General features: G+C 38.8%; 1 protein-coding gene across 1 annotated transcript in view; it reads right to left on the bottom strand.

The window, feature by feature from the left end:
* SORCS3 (sortilin related VPS10 domain containing receptor 3) overlaps nt 1-22,054 on the bottom strand; it is a 721,132-nt gene that overhangs the window by 506,199 nt on the left and 192,879 nt on the right. The window contains exon 2 of the mRNA XM_049790799.1: nt 21,626-21,693. Within this exon, the coding sequence (XP_049646756.1) occupies nt 21,626-21,693 (68 nt within the window). The remainder of the gene's footprint in view (nt 1-21,625; nt 21,694-22,054) is intronic.

Genomic DNA, 22,054 nt, shown 5'->3' with positions numbered 1-22,054 from the left:
CATCACATATAGTCCTCCAAGCCAGGAGTGATTTCTGAGCACATAGCCAGGAGTAACCCCTGAGAGTCACCAGGTGTGGCCAAAAAAAAAAAATTAAAATAACAACTTTAATACTATTGTAAACTATGCTTTTAAAAAACAATCACAAGTTTATCTCAATATAAAAAATAATTTGGAAAAATTAATAATTCTTTTCATGATGATTTGTTTTTAATTCCATAAAAAGTTATAGAAATACCCCAACTAGACACAACAAAAATATAAAGGAAAATCCCAGAGCTAACATGACTGCTAATAATAAAATATTGGAAACTTTCCCTCTAAGATATAAGCAAACCAAGGATTCTCATTTCACCACAACTACTGAATATAGTACTAGAAATTCCAGTCAAAGCAATCAGGTATAGTAAAACTATACCTGTTTACATGTGACATATTATAGAAAATCCTAAAGACAGAAAGAAAAACTATTACAAAAAATTAGTGAACTTGGTAAACGTGAAAGAAACAAAACTTGCATTTAAAAATAAGCTGCATTACTTTTTTTTATCAAGATCTCATTGACATATAATAGCATGCAGGTAATAGGTGCACAGTATAAGTATGCAGTTTAATTTATAACTATATATATTATGAAGTGATCATCACACAAATCTATTAACATCTATCACGAGTTATATTTATTATAAAAGGAAATTTTAAGATCTGCTCTCAAAAAATTTGAAGATATGATACAGTATTAACTACAATCATTATGCTTCTATGTTCTATATATATTCTATATACATCTATATAGATATACATAGATATATATATATATATTCTATATAATATTCTATATTATATATAAGCTTCTCTATATACTTCTATATTTATACATGTAACTTTATACTTTTTTACATAGTTTCACATATTTCCCCCATCCAACTCTTATCTCCTATGACCACCCTGATTGTTTTGTATCTATGAGTTTGGTGTTCTTCTTTATTTTCTTGTTCACTTTTTTATTCTACATAAGTTATTTCATAAAATCTTTCATTGTAAATTACTTTACTTATTATAATATTCTCAACATATAGATATATATAAACCAAGTTTTAAATTAATCCTATTTGTAATACCATTAAAAAGAATAAAAAATATTTAGAAATAAACTTAAACAATTAGGTAAAATATCTGTACAGTAGGACTATAGAGATAGAGATGAAACATTAAATACCAATAAATGGAAAGATTTCTATGTCCATAGAATTAAAAATTTAGTGTTAGTTTTACTTAAATCCATGTTATTTCAATATATTATTACCAGACCCTAAATGAAGTCTTAGGCATAAGTAGTGAAAAGAATCCTAAAATATATAAGCAGTTTCAAAGGCTCAAAATAGATGAAGCTTCATCTATTTGAGCAACAAGACCAAAGCTTGCCAATGGAGAACTATTATAGTGGGTAGGGTGTTTGCATTGCATGCGGTCAATTTGGGTTCAGTTCTAATCATTCCATATGGTCCTCTGAGCTCCACAAGAATTGATTCCTAAAGAAGAAAGAGAGAAAGATACAAGAAAGGATGGGAGGGAGACAGAAAAGGAGGAAGAAAAGGAGGGATAAAAAGAGGGATGGAGAGAATGAGGAAGGGGGAAAGAAGGGAAGAAATAAGGGAGTTAGAATGAGGGTCAGGAAAGAGAAGAAAAGGGAGGGAGGGAAGGTGAGAAAGAGAAGTAAGGAAGAGGGGAGAGAGGGAGGAGAAAAAACTAGACATACAACATTCTCATTTCAAAATATGTAGCAAAGCTCCAATATTTAAAACAATATCATGTTAGAATAAAAACATAGAGGTAGTCCAGTATAATGGAACTGGGAGTACATAAATAAACCATAAATAAAGCACAGGATCAACTAATCTTTTTAAAATATGACAAAATACACAATAAAGATAATTGTTTCTTCATTTAATAGTGTAAAGAAAATTGGATATTTATGAGCAAAAGAATAAAACTGCATCCTGTTTAACCTCATACACAAAATTCAAATAAAAATAGATTAAAATTTAAATGTAAGACCGAACACCAGAAAACTCTTAGGGAAAAAATAAAGAAAAATTATCTTGGCATTAGTGTCAGTAATGATTTATTGGATGTGGCAACAGAAGCAAAACACTGGCAAGAGGGCCTAGGTAAAATTAAATGGTTTCTGCATAACAATGGAAACAATCAGCAAAATGAAGATAATCTACAAAAAAAAGAGACCATCTTTTCAAATTATATTATCAAAATAACCATTAATATTCAAAATATTAAGAACATTCAAATTTGAAAGAGAATATTCAAAATAATAAAAAAATTTCTGCATTATAATGATGATTAAAATTGCCCATTTTTTAAAATGATCTAAGAAAATGAATAGCTATTTCTCCAAAGAAGATATTAAATGGCCAAGAGGTCCATAAAAAGGTACTCAACATCACTAATCAACTAGGAAAAGAAAAAAGAAAAATAAGCTAACACTTCACATCTGATAGGATGCTACTATCAAAATGACAAAAGATAATAAATGCAAGATGGTATGTGGGGAAAATGAAAATCTTAGACACTATTGGTGGGAATATAAATAGCACAAACACTATAAATACAGATAAGATTTCTCAAAAAATTAAAAACCATAGACACAGAAATTTAAATGAGGACCTGGAAAAGATATCTGCATTTCTGATCCACTGTAGCATTATAACAACCAAGACAAAAACAACCTAAACATGCAACAGAAGAGTGAATGAAGAAACCTTAGTATATACATATAATTAAATATTATACAGCCTTTAAAAAATGAAAATTCTGTCATTCACAACAACATGGATAGAACAGAAGACTGCATGAATTAACTAAAACACAAAAGAATAAATGCTTTACAACATTAGAAGCAGATTGTTGGTTTCTAAGGATTAGGGTGGATATAAATAGGCAACTATTAGTCAAGAGACAAAAAATTTTAATAATACAAGACGGTATCTTAGAATTCTATACAGCACAGAGCTAAAAGTAACACTGCTAACTGATACACTTTAAAATTTTGCTAAAAGGGTTGATATTATATTGTGTTATATTTCCACACACACAAAATAATCATAGAAAATTCTAGTGTCAACAATAAAATTATGTGTCATACATAATGGTTTTCCTAGGTACATATTTATCTCCAAACTCATCACGTTGTATATACTGTATACAGATTTTTTTTGTATTTCAATCATACCTTAATGAAGTGCTTTTTGAAAAAACAGACAAAAGACATGAACAGGCATTTCTCCAATGAGAATACACAGATGGCAAATAAGCACATAAAAAGATGTTCAGCATTATTAGTTATCAGGGAAATGCAGATTCAAATCACAATGAAATACCACTGCTCAACAACTGGCATCTCTAAAATAAAAATCAATGACAAGAGGCAAGACACATACCTCATAGGCAGAACAAAAGCTTCACAAGCATGAAGCCCTAGACTTTATTGCTGGAAGCAATTAGATAGTGTTTTTAAATGACAATAAATTTGACCAGTGTTGGATCTCCCAACCCCTTTGGATGCAACATCCAAACTGCCTGGCAGAAGGAACCCATAAAGCAACTATTCTGGGAACCCTATAGAACAATTGTTCGTGGGATTTTCCTTGAGATAAGATACACCAGAAATGATGATGGACAGCACAAAGAGGGGTACCATCTCCTCATGATCAGTGGTAATTAATCAAGCAACTAATCAACCCTTCCTTCCCTTATAGAGAACTCTGATTAAAGGAGAGATTACCTATCAACACTGTGTTCCTCCCAAGGCATTCACTAAGCCCAAATATTTATACCTATCTTCTCCCTGGCCTCAATTTCCCCTGGCCATGTTTTTGCTATGCTGTGCTACACTAAAAGTATTCTAGTTCCTCTTGTCCTATATTAAAATTGTTTGAATTGAATAAAGCTTCTTTGGTCATCAGCTTGAAACCAAATCTTTCCCTCTCATCAGCTGGGAGGAACATCTTCAATCCACACACACACCCAAAAAGAATTAGTTCATTTGGCTGAGAGTAAAATAAATGACATGGTTATTCTGAATACTAACTGTCCATTTCTTATAATTATTCAACAATTATTAGATAACAAAGAAATTGCCTTCTTTTTATCCCAGAGAAATGAAAATCTATGTTTGTGAAACAAAACCAAAATATTGTTATTCCAAATAATATCATTATTTGAAAGAACCAAAAATTGAAATAAAAATATCCTTCGACAGTGAAAAAGTCAAATAATTGGATTTATTATTTCAGTCCATATTATTGAACATCTTTTTCAAATAATAAGAAGTAACACTTCACATATGTACAACAATCAACATGAATCTGAAGATAAAAATGCCAAATACCGACGAAACTACACCTACCCAGTGGGGCCAAACTGTGAAAAATTGTGAGTGCTGCCTGTGTGTGTTTGTCTCTTGTCCTGTCGCTACGCAAACATGCAATCTTTCTAAGGAAAGAACACCATCGCAACAAGAAGAAAAAATCACACTAAGAACTGTGCTGGATCACTGAAGCCCAGCATTTCTCTCCAGACTGTCTTCTCTGCTGCGTGCTCAGGCCTAAGATTTGATCCTGTGAGAGGCCTCATCCATGGAGGACTCCCCTCCCTTGGAGGCAAGTCGACCCACCCAGAAAGGGCAGAGCCAGAGGAGTCTGGCTGCGTACATCATTTAGCCAATGAATACCACCACAACACGTAGAAAAACCCAAAATGCAAGTGTGACAATGGGGAAACATAGCAGGCCAGCACCAGACATAGAGAATGAAGATGACAATTCTGATGACCAGATAATGACCAACTAACTAATCAACCTCTCAGATAAAGAATTTAAACAAGCAATATGGAAGATGCTCAAAGAACTCAAAGAAACCATGGATCGAGTTGAACAGAACACTAACAAAAACCAAGAAAATATGAAGACAGAAATCACAAAACTCCAAACTGAAATAACATGTCAACTAACAGGCCTGAAAAACTCAGTAAACGAAGTGAATGACGAAATGGATAAGCTCTGGGACAGGATAACAGAAGCTGAGAATAGAATTGGTGCTGTGGAAGATGAGATAAATAATTCCATACAGCGGGAGAGATTGGAAAAAAAACATAAAAAAATGAACAGACAATGGAAAAATTAGTCAAAGAATGGGAACAGATGAAAATAGAAGTCTATGATAAGCTCAATAGAAACAACTTAAGAATCATTAGAGTCCCAGAAATCCAGGGAAAAAATTTCCAGGAAGAATCAATGGTCAAGAACATCATTAAAGTGAAACTTCCAGAGCTACAGAATATATGTGATCAAATCCTGCATGCTCAAAGAGTACCAACCAAGAGACCCCAGAAAAAAATACCCCAAGGCACATCCTAGTCACAATGACGAATCCCACAGATAGAGACAGAATTCTGAAAACAGAAAAATCAAAAAGGGAAATTACATTCAAGGGAGCATCCTTGAGATTTACAGCAGACCTGTCACCAGAAACACTCAAGGCCAGAAAGCAGTGGTGGGATATTGTGACAAGACTGAATGAAATGAATGTTTCACCTAGAATACTGTACCCAGCAAAACTCACTTTCCGGTTTGATGGAAGAATACATGGTTTCACAGACAAAAAACAGCTCAGAAACTTTACAGACTCAAAACCAGTCTTAAGAGAAAAACTGAAAGACCTAATTTAAGACAAGACTAACCAAAAGACACACCAAATTTTGATATAAAGATGGCATTAAATCCCAGGACAATTCTTTCTCTCAATGTCAATGGACTAAATGCACCAGTTAAGAGACACAGAGTGGCTAAATGAATCAAAAAACTCAATCCAACCTTCTGCTGCCTACAAGAAATGCACCTGAATAGTCAGTTCAAATATAGACTCAAAATAAAGGCTGGAGAAAAATTATCCAAGCAAACAACACCCATAAAAAAGCTGGAGTGGCCATACTAATATCAGATAATGCAAACTTTATACTCAGGAAGGTTGTAAGGGACAAAGATTTTATATTAATCAAGGGGTATGTAGAGCAGGAAGAAATCACTCTCCTAAACATATATGCACTGAATGAGGATCCAGCAAATTATTTAATACAATTGTTGACAAATCTGAAAAATAATATCAATAACAACACAATAACTGTGGGGGACCTCAACACAGCTTTGTCAACACTGGATAGGTCAACCAGACTGAAACCCAACAAGAATATACTAGACCTGAGGAGAGCAATGGAAGAAAGAGGCCTAGTGGATATATATAGGACACTATATCCCCAGAAACCTGGATACACATTCTTCTCCAATGTACATGGGACATTCTCCAGGAGAGACTACATACTGGCACATAAAACATACCTCCATAATATCAACCCAAGCAACCTGCCCCAGGGACCCCAAGCCCGAGCAGAGAGCGGACTGGGTGAGTCCCTTCCCCCCATGAGGGCGCCCAGATCCATGGCAGCCCCAGCAACCCAAGAAACCTGCCCCAGAGACCCCAAACCCGAGCAGAGCGGACTGGGTGAGCCCATTCCCCCCATGTGGGCGCCCAGACCCGCGGCTGCCCTGGCAACACAAGAAGCCTGCCCCAGGGACCCCAAGCCCGTTTGAAGAGCGGACTGGGTGAGTCCTTTCCACCCACATGGGCGTCCAGACCCGCGGCTGCCCCGACAACCCAAGCAACCTGCCCCAGGGACCCCAAGCCTGAGTGGATGGTAGGAGGGGTGAGGAGAATCCTGCACCTGACCCAATCTGCACCGCTGGGACCAATAGACTGGGTGAGATTGGGCCGGCCACCTGGACCTTTGGGTGACCTATAGCAGCCCACCACCCTGAGCCCTGGAGTGGACATGGGACTCCCCAAGGGCTGAGGGCAGCAGCCGACAGGATTTAGCTGAGGGAATTTCTTCTGCTGAGGTTCAAATGGGGCAGAGCTCCATTGACTTCTAAAGAGAGGAGGAGGATAAAGAGCTATGCTCAACAGTGCCAGCAACCATTGTGACCAGGAGCAGAACTGCACTAACTGACAAGAATAAGGAGAAGGAAATTGACAAGACCCACTGAAGGAAGGCTGACCTCCAGGTAGCAAAGTGGGGGAGAAAAAGCTAGGCTCAACAATGTCCTACACCATTGTGGCCAGAGGAGGACCTGCACTAGCGGACAACAAAAGGGAAAAGCAACGGATCAGGCCATATAAAAAGCATAGGAGGAGCCAAACCTCAGCGAGCTCACCCAACAGCCCCCTCTAGAACCACCTTCAGGGAGAGGACCCATCTCCATGCCTCAGGGGACCAAAGCAGACTGAATTTAGAAGGCACAGCACTCCAAAGCACACCAATAAATACAAAGAAATATGGGTAAATCAAGGATAACCCTAATATCTGGAGATACGAAGACAAACCCTAGCAAGTTTCCAAGTCCACCAAAACGCACAGATCCATGGGAAGAAGACCTAAAAGCAGCCATGAGGAAGGAAATGTAAGAATTGATAAAATAAATGAAAGAAACGCTAGCTACCGAGTATAAGAAATGTATGGATGAACATATCAGCCAAATTAAAGAAGAAATGTTAAAGAACATGAGAGAAACCATAAGATATATAGAACAACACATAGGTAAAACACTCCAGGACATTGAGCCTAAAGGCATCTTCAAAGAGGAAACTGTACTCTCCAAACAAGTAAAAGCAGAGATTAACAGATGGGAATATATTAAACTGAGAAGCTTCTGCACCTCAAAAGAAATAGCACCCGGGATACAAGAGCCCCCCACTGAATGGGAAAAACTATTCACCCAATACCCATCAGACAAGGGGCTAATCTCTGAAATATACAAGGCACTGACAGAAATTTACAAGAAAAAAAAACATCTAATCCCATCAAAAAATGGGGAGAAGTAATGGACAGACACTTTGACAAAGAAGAAATACAAATGGCCAAAAGACACATAAAAAATGCTCCACATAACTAATCATCAGGGAGATGCAAATCAAAACAACTATGAGGTACCACCTCACACCCCAGAGATTGGCACACATCACAAAAAATGAGAACAAGCAGTGTTGGCGGGGATGTGGAGAGAAAGGAACTCTTATCCACTGCTGGTGGGAATGCTGTCTAGCTCAACCTCTATGGAAAGCAATATGGAGCTTCCTTCAAAAACTAGAAATCTAGCTCCCATATGACCCAGCTATACCACTCCTAGGAATATACCCTAGGAACACAAAAATACAATAAAAAAAATCCGTTCCTTACACCTATATTCATTGCAGCACTATTTACCATAGCAAGACTCTGGAAACAGCCAAGATACCCTTCAACAGATGAATGGCTAAAGAAACTGTGGTACATATACACAATGGAATATTATGCAGCTGTTAGGAGAGATGAAGTCATGAAATTTCCTATATATGGATGTACATGGAATCTATTATGCTGAGTGAAATAAGTCAGAGAGAGAGAGAGAAAGACGCAGAATGGTCTCACTCATCTATGGGTTTTAAGGAAAATGAAAGACATTCTTGCAATAATAACTTTCAGACACAAAAGAGAAAAGAGCTGGAAGTTACAGCTCACCTCATGAAGCTCACCACAAACAGGGATGAGTTTAGTTAGAGAAATAACTACATTTTTAACTATCCTTATGAAGAGAAAGCCTGTCTAGAGTATAGTTAGGGGTTGGGTGGGGAGGAGGAAGATTTGGGACATTGGTGATGGGAACGTTGCACTGGTGATGGGTGGTGTTCTTTACATGACTGAAACCCAAACACAATTATGTATGTAATAAAGTTGTTTAAATAAAAAAAGACATTAAAACATAGTGTTTTGGAAAAAAAGGAAAAAAAGACTAGCATGCATTTGTTGAAATAGATAGGGTCAGTAAAAAATAAATGCCAAATACCCAAAGAAAATTATACCCCCAATGTATCAAATCCAGTAGCAGTAACATGTTTGAAATGACAAAATTTTAGAAAATAAAAAAATAGTGGTTGTGAAGCTTGGTAGATAGGGCTTTAGGAAAAACAGGATCTGGGTGTGAAAAAAATGCAAGAGATATCATGGGCAACAACAATTTAGCATCTTCTCTGTACTACAATACAAAAATGCATACCATACACACATGCACACAGGCACGCACATATACATGCACATACCTTTTCAATTTTCCCCTGGTGACCCCAATTTCCCTATTCAACAAGGTGAATAAGAATATCAGATAAAATCAAGACATTCCTGGGGCTGGCAAGGTGGCACTAGAGGTAAGGTGTCTGCCTTGCAAGCACTAGCCAAGGAAGGACCGAGGTTCCATCCCCCAGTGTCCCATATGGTCCCCCCAAGTCAGGGGCAATTTCTGAGTGCTTAGCCAGGAGTAACCCCTGAGCACCAAAAGAACAAAACAAAACAAAACAAAAAAAGCAAGGCATTCCTATCCCTAGAGAGTTTCACCTGTGAAATTTGTCTCCAATAGAAGTTCCTTCAATTATCACTCAAGAATTTAAATCACAGATCAGTCTATTGTCATCTGATGGCATCTCATTGAAGAATAGAGCCAAGACTCCCGGTTTTTCATTATTTTCATTATTTGAAAACCTTTCTTGCTTAAAGTAGTGGTGATTTTGTTGCTTTCAATTAAAAAAAATAGTATGTTACCTCACACCTTGAGAAAGACATTTATTAAACAGAACTAGAAACAAGGGCTGACAAAGGTATGGAATATAAGGCACCTCTATCTCCCTGCCTATACACTGCTAGTGGAGATGTAAACTGGTGCAGCCTCTATGGAGAAAGAGCATGAATGTTCATTTAAAATTGGAAACAGACATTCCATATTGACCTAATACCCATCAGTATCTTCTGAAGAACATCAAAATACTAGTTCAAAAGGATATGTATACCTTACTTTTCATAGCAGTATTACAATAACCAATACATAAAATAAATCTAATCAACAATGACAGATAATAGAGCTACATAGTAAAGAAATTACTGTTATATTCTCAAGGGACTATGACTTACATGATAAAAAAAAAACCCATGTCACCTTTCCCTTTAAACCAACATAGATGGAACCTGAAAGGAGTTTGATAAGAAAACCAAATCAGAATGTAAAAAGCAGGTACAGAATATTACTATATGTGGAATATAATTAACCAAAGAAAGCAAACTTAGGGCTGGAGATATAGCATAGAGGTAATGTGTTTGCCTTGCATGCAGAAGGTCAGTGGTTCAAATCCTGGCGTCCCATATGGTCCCCTGAGCCTGCCAGAAGTGATTTCTGAGCATAGAGCCAGGAGTAACCCCTGAGCCTTGCTGGGTGTCACCCCAAAACAATAAATAAATAAATAAATAAATAAATAAATAAATAAATAAATAAATAAATAAAAAGCAAACTTACAAAACACATCCAAAATAACTCTCAGGCTTTCTGAGAAAACATGTTGGTTACAAGAGGAAAAGGAAACTGAGTGGCTGGAACGAGCAGAGGGGCAAGTTTGATTGTGTGATGGCACTGGACCTTTGATTTTGGTGAGTGGCTAAGAATAAATGCATCAAGGTATAAAGCTATACACATAAAATTAACATCATTAATTAATCAATAAAAATAAATACAATTTGATTTAACTATAGTCTTTTCAAATGTCCTGGACACTATTGTCCCTTGGTAGTGCTTTCTAATTCTCCCGGACACCATATTCATAGAAACCAACCACCCTCACAGCTCCATCGAAGCTTATGACCACTCTCCTGTGTTACCACTCTCTAAAATCAATGTTAATTGCCCAATTAAGAAAGCCTAGTGCAGGCAGAATGTGAGCTAATTAGTAAGTGCCAGAGCTCATTCCAATTATTAACCTTTATGGTTGTCATTTATAATGAAGAGGGTGCAACTATGGATTTTTGCATGAATGATTGTACCTGTCATTTTGAGTCAGCTACAGGAAAAACTGGTACAAAGATATGGTGCTAGGCAGGTATGAATTGACCAAAACCAGTTTTCATGAACCATCCTAAAACACATCGACCATGAAGTCTGTGACAATCAAATGAAGAGAGATCTAAGATCTTGACTTCACAAATTGATTCAGTGTGTTTAGAGTAGGCCCAAGAAATCCATTTTTCTTATATTCTCCAAGTGATTCTCATGATCCACCTGAACTGAAAAATCATTTGGGCAAATATTTGAGGAAATCCATTCATAGTTCCTAAGGCAGTCCCTGGGCTATAGAATCTTTACAAAATATAAATTACTGTTAAACAAGAAAGGCCAGGCAGTAGTGATTGCTAATGAAGGAACATCAAGGTCATGGGGCTACTGAAAATAAAAGGAAGAAGTCTGTATACCAGGTCTAAACATGATGGCCCGTGGTGTACCTTAGGTGACTGTTCTGTGCAACACAGGCATTTGTTTACACAGGCCTCTCATTTCTCTCAAAAACATGAGACATGCTTTGTGTCCACATGGGCAACATGACACACAGAACACACAGTTCAGAGAGATGGCCCAACAAAAGGGGAACTTTCAAAAGAAGAATTTTGTGGACTGTATGTTAAAACCAAACTTCAGCTTTAACTTGGTGCAAAATATTTGAAAGCAAAAGCAAAACATAAATTCTCCCTTTAGAATTTCAACTATTCCTAAGAAGCCACACAAATACATGACAAAGAGGAGTTTTCACCAGCTTACTGCCACTGCTCTAAACAATGTCTGGGACAGTGGTCTTTGTGAAGAAGTTACCAGAAGCCAATATTTACAGGCTGTGTCCAGTAAAGCACTGACAACTAAATAAAAAGTATGAAAACTTCACTACCTGCCTTTATAAATATACACAGAATTTCTACATATATAGAGGCTCAGTGTAAATTGAAGGAAACAACTTGACTTCAAACCACACTCCAAGGGTCCACTTATCATAGTTTTGCCCACATGGACATCTGGCAGGGAGCTAAATTAAGGCTTACCTTAGAGAGTAGGTAAATGCATCCATTTGTAAATGTTATTTTAGAAGGAACTGTCTGATCCTGTTTACTTATTAACTTCATTAGAAGGCTAATGAATCTACTGCTGAGAAAATGAGAGGGAGCACAGGCTGTGGAAAGAGATGAGTAGAATTTCACACCCTCCCTCTAAATAGTGGGGTTATTTATGATTCTGGTTGCATGGCACTGCATTTGGAGGAAAGAAAAAACAACATAAAATAACAATCAACAGACACGATCCATATGAAAGTGTTATATTCTCCCAGTCGCTGGACAAAAAAATCAAGATTTATGCATGACCAGGTCCTTCCTCGTAGAAGAAAAAAGATGGCCATAAAAAGAACCCTGCTTTCCCATAATAAATAGAAAAACATTGAATCTATAGTCCAGAGCTACTTCTTCAGCGTTCTGATTTCTCTATTCACAGCAAAGTAAGACATTTCAAGGCTCAATATTTAGGGCCAACTCCATTCTTCTTCTATTTATTTTTGGAACAATGGCATCCAGACTGGAAAATGCCCCCTATGTTGAATGAATTTAAATGAAGTAGTTTGGACAGGTGTTCTGGCTAATACCTGCCAAATGGCTACTGTCCATCAACAGGTTAGCAAGTTATTTATGCTTTGGACACCACTATATTTTTTAATAAGGATATCCATAAGTCCTGGGTGTTTTCTGTTTACCATAAAAGTGGTAACTGTGTGACTGGAGTTGAAAGAGACTTGATTCTAGTTAGTGTCTTTATTTAGGAGGAAATAGAAGAAATGGCATGAATAATCCAATTACTCAGTAACTGAGATGTACCCAGAATTTAAGCATCTAGAGTTCAGTACTTCACAGTCCCTGGGAAAATTCAAATTAATCACGCTTTCATGGGGGAGGTGGACCACACCCGATGATGCTCATCCTGACTTTGCACTCAGAAATCGCTCCTTGCTTGGGGGACCATATGGGACGCTGGGGGATCAAACTGCGATCCATCCTAGGTTAGCGCATGCATGGCCCTACAGCTTGTGCAACCGCTCCAGCCCCTAATCATGCATTTTAATTATACATCGTATCTAATGCCCCAACTTTGTTGTCACAGAATTTATTAGGTAGATACAAGGAATCTTCATGTTTAACACTGTCTACAAGTTAGTTAGAGGATCCACCCATAATTAAAAGCATGCAGCAACCCCTGCCCTTCCATGTTTAGTACTTGGGAGATAAGAAAGCTCTAGAATGGAAAGGGTTACCTAATAAATTCATAAAGAAAAGAAACAACTCATAACACATTAGGTGATTTAGTATTGTATTAGGGAACTAGAAAATGAAATTGGGTTTTGCATATTCCCCCATCCAATCATCATCATTTAATGTAGGAAAGATCTACAATAACCTTATCAAACACAATTCAGTGAGTATCTAAAAGAAAAGACTCCAGAATAGTCTCACAATAGAAATGTATCCTTGCCAGGCATTATACACGTAGGATTCTACATATATTCTCTGCTGCCAGATTTCAAGGGATATCAGCACAGCTGTCATCTGGAGCCTGTGGTAGCTGCTAGGTTCAGAGGATACAAGGCTACAAACAATTATTACATTAAGTATTAATTAGACTTCAGGCATTTTAATTTCTTGCTTGACTTACTGAATCTTCATAAAATTTCCACAAGGCAGGTTTGAGTTTCTCCCAATAGATGGATAAGTAAGTGAAGACTTAGAGAAAGCATGGATCAATTCAGTTCAGCTGGTAAGCAGTGGAGGAGAGATTCACATCTCTCCTTCAGGTAAGCTAAAACCAAGACCCACTCAATCAACTACTACATATATTTAATCCTATTTATTACTAAGTATTTCTGAGAACTAAGGAAACTATTAGAATATGAAAGCGTCTTTTCTCTTGGGCATTTCACCAATTATATGTTTTCAGTTTTGTTCATGCATAGATATTGAAGACAATAAAATCATATACTAGATATGCTAGTCTAATATCTTCTTTAATTCATTCCTAGAACTACTTTGCATCCTTTGGTGAAGGAGATGGGTGGAGATAATACACCCACTCATTGAAGAATGCACTGCATTTCCTATAGATGGATATAGACTTGCATCTTCCTGGTGCTGCTCTTATGTAAATTTAGTTCCTATCTCCACCAAACTAAACTTTCCTGAGGATAACAATTATCACATAGTTATGATGCATATCCCAGAAATGAGCACAGAGCTACAAATATAAAGTATGCTCAATTAATATCTGTTCAATTAAATGATCTGTGACCCCATTCAGTTTTCACCAGATTTATTACTACTGAAAGCAAATATAATAAGGACCCAGTTCTAGAGAGCGGATTCCATAGCCTGAATCAGCCCAGCCTTCTGGATCTCAAATATGAAGAGCTGAGCGAATTGGGTGGAAAGCTTTTAATTAAAAACCTAGCAAAAAAATGTCATTCCAATCTGCAGTTTTGTTTCCATTAATTCACTCAGATGCAGCAGGAACCCCACTGAGGAATTGGGGTGAGCAGCTGTAGAAGGAGGGAAGGCCATAAATAAATCATGAGTGTCATTAAAATTTGTAAACTAATAACTTCTGGGAAGTCTTAGCAATTATTATCAGGGTTTTCTTGGCAAACAAAAAATTAATAAATCCAAAAGGTCTCCCGTTTTCTATTAGGAAAAAAAAGCATCTCCCAGAAAGGTCACTGACAAAACAATTAGGGGAGGAAATCATGATCCAGACAACAGCTTGCAAACCAATGAAAAGTCAGAGGATTCCCCTGTGGCAGGAGCACAAGACAACTCAATGCATTGAAAGGGACAGGGCAAGACGGAGCTGGTGCTGGGACTTGTTGGAGGCTCTTAGAAACTCTCAGGCAGTAAGCCAAGCCCCTCTTGGTGTAGGCTCAATGCAATGTACTGTCAATGCCTATACAAAACAGGTACGAGGGCCAATCTTGAGAGGACCACAGACTCGGAATAAATTCCCAACCGAGTATAGGCTGTGGCACTAAATGTAGTCAGAGGAGATACAGAGAGCAGAGCTGGGGTGGTAGCAAGGAATGTAGCAGAAAAATGGTACCTTCCATAAATCTTAGGCAGGATGCCATGCCCCAGGCCTCTCCTGGTTCTCCAGGTCTGAAATCAGATATAAGGCCAGACTCGCATGAGGAATGACTGAGCAGTCTCCTGGCTTATCTAACAGCAAGCAAACTAAACTGCTGAGCTAGAGATAGATAAGCTCAGTGGGGTAGAATTACCATCAGAGAATTACTCTCTGCCAAGTTTTCCAGCTTCTCTTTGTAGTAATTGCTGTGTCATAGATTGAATCAAGGACTTCATATAAGCAATATATATGATCTTCTGCTGAGTGATGTCCCTTTCTTGTTTCCTTTTATGCCTGGACAAAAAAAATCTCATTCTCTTTGGAAACTCTAAATCCAGTAAGTAATCCAAAAGAAAGCTAGGTGAAGACCCTACACCTGATCACAACTCAACAATCAACAACCTTTGACAGAGTTTGAATAGACACCTAGAAACTAGAAAATTGCTAACTTGACTTTCAGAGTACAATACCCTAGAAAAAATTTGGTGTATAAGGCAATGTGTTTAACAATCAGTCTAACTGTTAGCATGTAAGACATAGAAAACGGAGTCTAAAAAGTTATTCGTTTATCAAGCATAAAAATTCTGTTTTATGTAATAAACATAGACTCTGAAACCTCATACAATGGATTAATTTTTGAGAAGCCACACTGAGTGGTCCTATGGATACCTCCTAGGACAGTGCTTGGAAGTTGCTCCTGGGAGAAACAATAGCTTAATTGACAAAAGCTTCACCTTCAGATAGAAGGGGTTAGGAGTAAGTTGCTTCCAAATTGAGAAGCACAAGTCACCATCAGAAGCAGATACATATACCCACTTGTGCCAAGGCATTGAAGCAGGAGTCTCTACATGTTACTCTCACAGAAATCAGCAAGAATATAATTCCTTTTTGAGTCTATGAGGGCCCACTCTGAACTCTATAACAAAGACTTTTCAGTGGGTTGGGGTTGGAAGAGATATGGTAAGCAGAGTAATGTCTGTTCAGCTATAAAGATTCCCATTTGTAACAGGTAGGACTAGAATGAGAGTTAAATACCAGGAGCCAAAGAACATTTCTAAATTTCAGATTTAGGTAACTCAGAAGTTTCTTTCTCCACCAAACTCCCACCTTGAGATCTGAATAAGGTTCCATGGTTCAAGGATGAGGAATTGTGGCTATATTTTTCAGTCCTAGTTCTTTTATTATAGGAGCAGTAAAATAAAAGGATTTCCAAATACCAGGAAACATAGCTCAATAAGCTGAAAGCCTTGGGAACTTGCTTCTATATCTGAGCTCATCCCCTCTTTCCATATTACTTTATCAGAGTTTAGATGTTTATCAGGTCAGCTTTTAGACACTGCATATGTTCCCAGAATCTGAATAATAAATAATAATTTTCTTTTAAAACTGGTATCTGGGAAACTAAATGTCAAGTTTTTATCTTGTGCCCTTGAATTAAACATACATACATTTTCATGAAAGAAAAAATTATCTTCCAAATGAACTGACAATATTTGCAAAGGGGTTTAGATGTCTCCCATACAGAAAGTCATTCACTAGCCATAGGGCGCCACTAAGCACTCAAATTGGGACAAGTCCAAGTGGAATTTTAACATAGCTGATTGAGTATATATCAGAATAATGATTTGGGGTGACTAGGTTCAGAATATATTGATAAAATCAGTATCACCTTTTTTATATTGGTGACTGGCAAATTAAAACTTAAAAATCTGAGACTCACATGTTTGTCTAATTGCTGGATGCTGACTTAGAAATACCTGTCTTCCACTACCCTGCTCTGACATCGACCTGCTCAAAGAGACTTCCCTTAAAACTAAGAAGACTTGACAACAACACAACCTGCTTACAGGACAGGGCTCTCTTCATTGCCCTTTAATTGTGAGGTGAAATGAGAGGACGCTCCACACCATCCTGACTGCAATGTAGGATATGCAGATTCCAGGATCTTTAATACAGAAACATGATACCAACAACAGAGACTGTGTGAAAAATAAAAGTGTATTGGCACTACAGACAATGACCTGGATTGGAAAAACTAGTTTTCCTGGAGCCTAGAGTTGGTCTTATACCAGGAAACTTCAAGGGTAGGGTCTTCTTGTATTTAGGCCAAAGCTTTTCCGTTCCATGTCCCTCATATTTTGGTGGGCCTATGCAAATAATAATTGCCACTCTAACACCATTTTACTGTGCTCCTTTGACTCCAATCCTTAAGAGAAACCATTTAAACTTTTGAGGTTAACTTAAACTAATATGCATGTGCATGGAAATGTAAAGACTTTGCCTTCAATGTTTAAAGAGTTACATAAGTGTTATGTCTTTAGATTACTTCAGTATGCTGCTAAGAAATATTATGTACTACAATCTGGGGACTTGAGGGACAAAGCAACTGTACATAGGTTCTGTTTTATTTTTTTTAATGTTCTTTGACTGAAAGTTCAAAGTTAAGATATCAGCAATAGGACTACTGAGAATTCTGTTTATGGGTGATTGTCCTTCCACTGTAACTTTACCTTGTCCTCTTTCTTTGCATCTTTGTTCTCATAATTAAAAATAAAAAAAAAGAAATACCTGTCTTCATTAAATGGGGAATATTTCAGCCTAGGAGTCAAACTTCTAGCCTGATCATTAAGCAGCAAATATCCCACTCTGAATTTTTTTTAATCCTTCTCTACTTTCCATTTTATCAAATTTCCTTTCCATAAAAAAATACTCCTTCCTATTCAGATGACCATTAATCTACCTTCAGGGAAGCATAAGACCCAGTATAGTAGATGAAATAAGCACAGACAAACCTAGCATTCCTTCTTAAGAGCTATAGAATTTGTGAAAAGTTACTAAACCACTGTAGTATTCAATGTTTCATCTATAAAATGGTGAAAGTTTTATCCAAGCCTCCAAACTGTTGGAAAGGACAGAACAAAAGAGCTTAGATAACAGAATAGCATAACAGATAGATAGCAGCATAATGAGGCTGCTCAGTTATCAATAGGTTATATGCAACAATGCATTGCTCATCATGAGCTCTTTCCAGACTGACACCAATGAGGCAGTTTACATGTATCACTTCATGGGACTCTCACTCAGAACCATTTAAGTAGATACTTAACAGGTAGGAATGTGGAGACACAAGAACAGAAAGTTATTCAAAGGTGCCCAGGATAAAGACTTAAACCTGTCTGTCTCAGGTTCAAATTTATCTTTGCTTTGTTGAGGAAACTGATAAATTGAACTTCTGACCATGCTTCATTTCTCCTGCTTAAGTCAAGCTTCTGTAAAGTCCATCACTGACAAACTCCAATATCACTCCCAAATGCTAGATAGCCTCTGGGATTGACACACTCAGGACTGGAAGTGTTCTGAAGATGAAGCTTTAGGTTGTTCTTCAGAAGTGAGTCCTCAACCTCATAAATTTCCAAAGCTTAGGATCTCCATATGGAAATAGAGCCTTGACTGAGGGCTGCCAACAGATGGTCTTACTTACTGGCCAATGTATGTATGCAGCTATGCTTGGATTGGGGAGAAAACACTTTGACTAAAAGCACTAGAGAGTTCCACAAAGAATATCATGAGAACAATGGCTACTGTCATAAAACTGATGACTATTTAACCAGTCTTCTGTCTATTTAGGAGACTGCCTCAAAATTAATAATCTACTGAGGCAAATAATTTTATCCCACCGTAACCTGGCAGTGACTGTCATCTTGTCCTAATGGCTGCTACTCCAGGCATAATCACTAAATTAAATTTCACCTTGATTAAGCATATTGGGCCAAAACATGAAACCAAAGGGGTGTGTACTTAATTGAGTTTCTTTCCTCTACACACTGTATTAAGTGAGGGAAATCACAGTGCTCCTTGTTCTAACTGCAAAATGTATCTTAATTAGGAACTGAGTGAAGAGTTAGGAAGAAACTCACCTTGAGGGGTTGAGTGGAAATGATAAAAAATGGGAGAAGACATCCCATGTGTGACACTTGTTCCCTAAAGTTTAAGCCCTTAGTCCTAGTTGACTTCACAAGACCTTTTAAGGTGACAGGGATTAAACATGAGATGGACACATGCAAGGCAAGTGCCCTATACACTGTACTATATACAAATGTAAGATCAGGACTATCAACAGTTATAGCTAAGAGCAAATATATAGAACCGTGGCTTCCCCACAAATAAGTCCACCTTGTCACTCTCCAGAATAGATAGTGGGACCTTAATTGAATCAAAAAAAAAAAAAGAAAAAGCATCTTTGCATATGTAATTAAGGACCTAGAGTGAGCACAAACCCTAGTGAGCCCTAAATTCACTGGCAGGTGTACCCACAAAAAACACGCAAGAACATAGGGACACAGAGGACCTAGGATGTTACAAAAGTAAACAGAGTCAGGAAGCCTGAGGGATGCCTGCGGCCACCAGCTGTTAGAGAAGGTGAGGGAGAGTCTCACTAAGCAAGCCTCAGGAAGAAAACTGTTCCTAAAGGCACCTGGAGCTCATGTTTTGCACTTTCCAGTGTCAGCCTGTGTAGTTCTGATCTGGCTGCCCAGACTGAGGGGACTGAGGGACACTGATGGGAACTAGATGCTGCAGCTTCACAGTAGTTTAGTTGTCAAAGCAGGTCTGGTATCCAGCTGTCAGAGCCACCAGCTGTCTGTGATACTGGAACATACCAGTGAATGTGGCTCCTGTGAACACTACGTCTCGGCTCTCTGGCCATCTGTGACACATCCAAGCCCTTTCCAAAATGTGGGCTCCCAGAAGAGGCTCCTTCCCAGGTCCGGCAGTGGCCCAGCTCATTGCATTATTTCCAGCCAGTGGCCTTTATAGGAGCCGAGCTTCAAGGAACCCCATCGTGTCACTGAGCGAGTGCCTGAGGGGCAGGTTTCCGAGGCTCAGATTCCCTGGGAGCCCCGTGTAAATGGAAATATTTGTGCTTTCATCCATGCGAGGCACCCCGGTGACTTATATATCTCAGCCAATTTTCACTGAGCAGCAAAATTAGCTTTTGGACATCCTGAGCAAATGGAGGCAGGCCGCAGTCGATATGAGCAATTAACCCCTAAATATTTAATAGATGCTGTGAGGGCTCCCTCATCCTGGGAGAGAGAAGCAACTAGGTGGCTGCAAACAAACAGGTGAAATGGAGAAGTTGTCAGGCAAGCCAAACCTCCCACTCCACATTTTTGTCCTCTGGAAAAGCCCAGGGATGATGGTACAGCAAAGGGAAAGGCCTCTGGTGGCACCATCCTCCCTAGAGATGACAAATGACAAAGCTACAGGGGCAGACACAGTCTTATGCATTCTGAAGATACCCAAAGAACTGGGCTCTAAGCATGGATATCTGAAGGCTGCCAACCACAGTCCGCAAGGTCGGAAGCAGAAAAAATGTGTGAGTAAACAGAGGAAGAGGATTCCCTATCCAAAATGCTAATGTTCCAGGCCTCCTTAAAACTCTCTCTGACTTACTCCTCCAGACTCATTCTGACTGACTTATGTGGCAGCACCCCAGAGGCAGTGACTACAGCTCACAAAACTGTTTTGCTTCTCTCAAAGTGAAACCTACAGTAAACACTTAGATTGAGAAACTCTTTTCATACATATTTTTTTTAACATCTCTGCCTTTATCCAATGCAGCAATCCAACTCTTAACTGTGGTGTTCTCTGGGGACTCCCAAGCAGTACTTGGCAGGCTCAGGAGCCTCCCTGCTGATACAGAGTCAAGGCAGCTGGGTGGTTCAGCTCTCAAGGTCTGAATTCCACTCTGGCAGTATTCCAGAGAATAGTGTTTTTCTCTCTCTCTCTCTCTCTCTCTCTCTCTCTCTCTCTCTCTCTCTCTCTCTCTCTCTCTCACTCTCTCTCTTTTTGTGATGGGGGGGCAGTGATGATGATGCACTTATGTCCCAGCCACGGGTGTGGTACTGGAGAGAAGAAAGCTCCTAGCTCTGCACTAGGAGTGTGAGGGGTCACTCACCATGAAAGCCCCGGAAGCAAGTTGCTTACCCCATGTGCGATCTTTCCAGCCCTATAAAAATACTGTGGAGGCTGGTGAGCTCAGGGGAGAGCATCACACTGGCAACACACTGGGTCCCCACAGGTCCCTATTATCTGAAGAATATTTTCTGAAGACTGGTGTGTGTGTGTGTGTGTGTGTGTGTGTGTGTGTGTGTGTGTGTGTGTGTGTGTGTAGAGAGAGAGAGAGAGAGGAGAGAAAAAAGCAGGGGAGGGGAGGGAGAAGAGAAGGGGAGGAGAAGAGAGGAGAAGGGAGGGTAAGGGAGGAGAGGAGAAGAGAGGGGAAGATGCTACCAAAGCATCCAGGGACAATGAGCATTACCCCCAGAGAAAAGCAGCAGAAGGCAGAGGGGATTCCTGAGGTGAGGGTTAAGGAGAAGCAATTCAGGACATTAAAGAGCTCTTCCTGCAAAAGAACCACTTGCTTCTTCCAGACCACACACTCTCCTGAGTAGCCAGTATTCCTTTGAGCAGAGGCAGAGCCACAGAGAGATGAACTAATCCACTTACCTCCAAAGTGAGCTCTCTGTCACGCTCCCCAGGTTGAAGTCATACAGCTTGGTCAGGATCAGTATAACCTGCAAGGCCAGGGGAGGAACAAAGGAAGCAGACTTGAGTTTGTGTAACAATGTACAGAGCATATCATATTACCCAGAGGAGGATTTAGTATTTATCCATTGAGTGAGTGAAGGGTATTATAGGATCAAGCAAGGGGGGTGGGAATAATTTCTTTAATGCATCCCTGTAACTGGTAGCATTTATGTTAATCCGAGAGATGCTGTGCATCAGATATACAACATGGCAATAATAATCAACTGAGTTTCTCCAGCTGTTTGTGCACATCTGTCCCCTTCCAGGTCAGATACCCTCTAGCTTGTTCTGTTGCTGGCCTCGCCACCCAGAGATCAGAGCAGAAGGCTAGCTTTGATCTGGAGATAA

This window comes from Suncus etruscus, chromosome 17, assembly GCF_024139225.1.
Source record: "Suncus etruscus isolate mSunEtr1 chromosome 17, mSunEtr1.pri.cur, whole genome shotgun sequence".
Classification (NCBI taxonomy): domain Eukaryota; kingdom Metazoa; phylum Chordata; class Mammalia; order Eulipotyphla; family Soricidae; genus Suncus; species Suncus etruscus.
The sequence above is the reverse complement of the archived record's forward strand: the minus strand, read 5'-3'. Positions and strand labels throughout refer to the sequence as shown.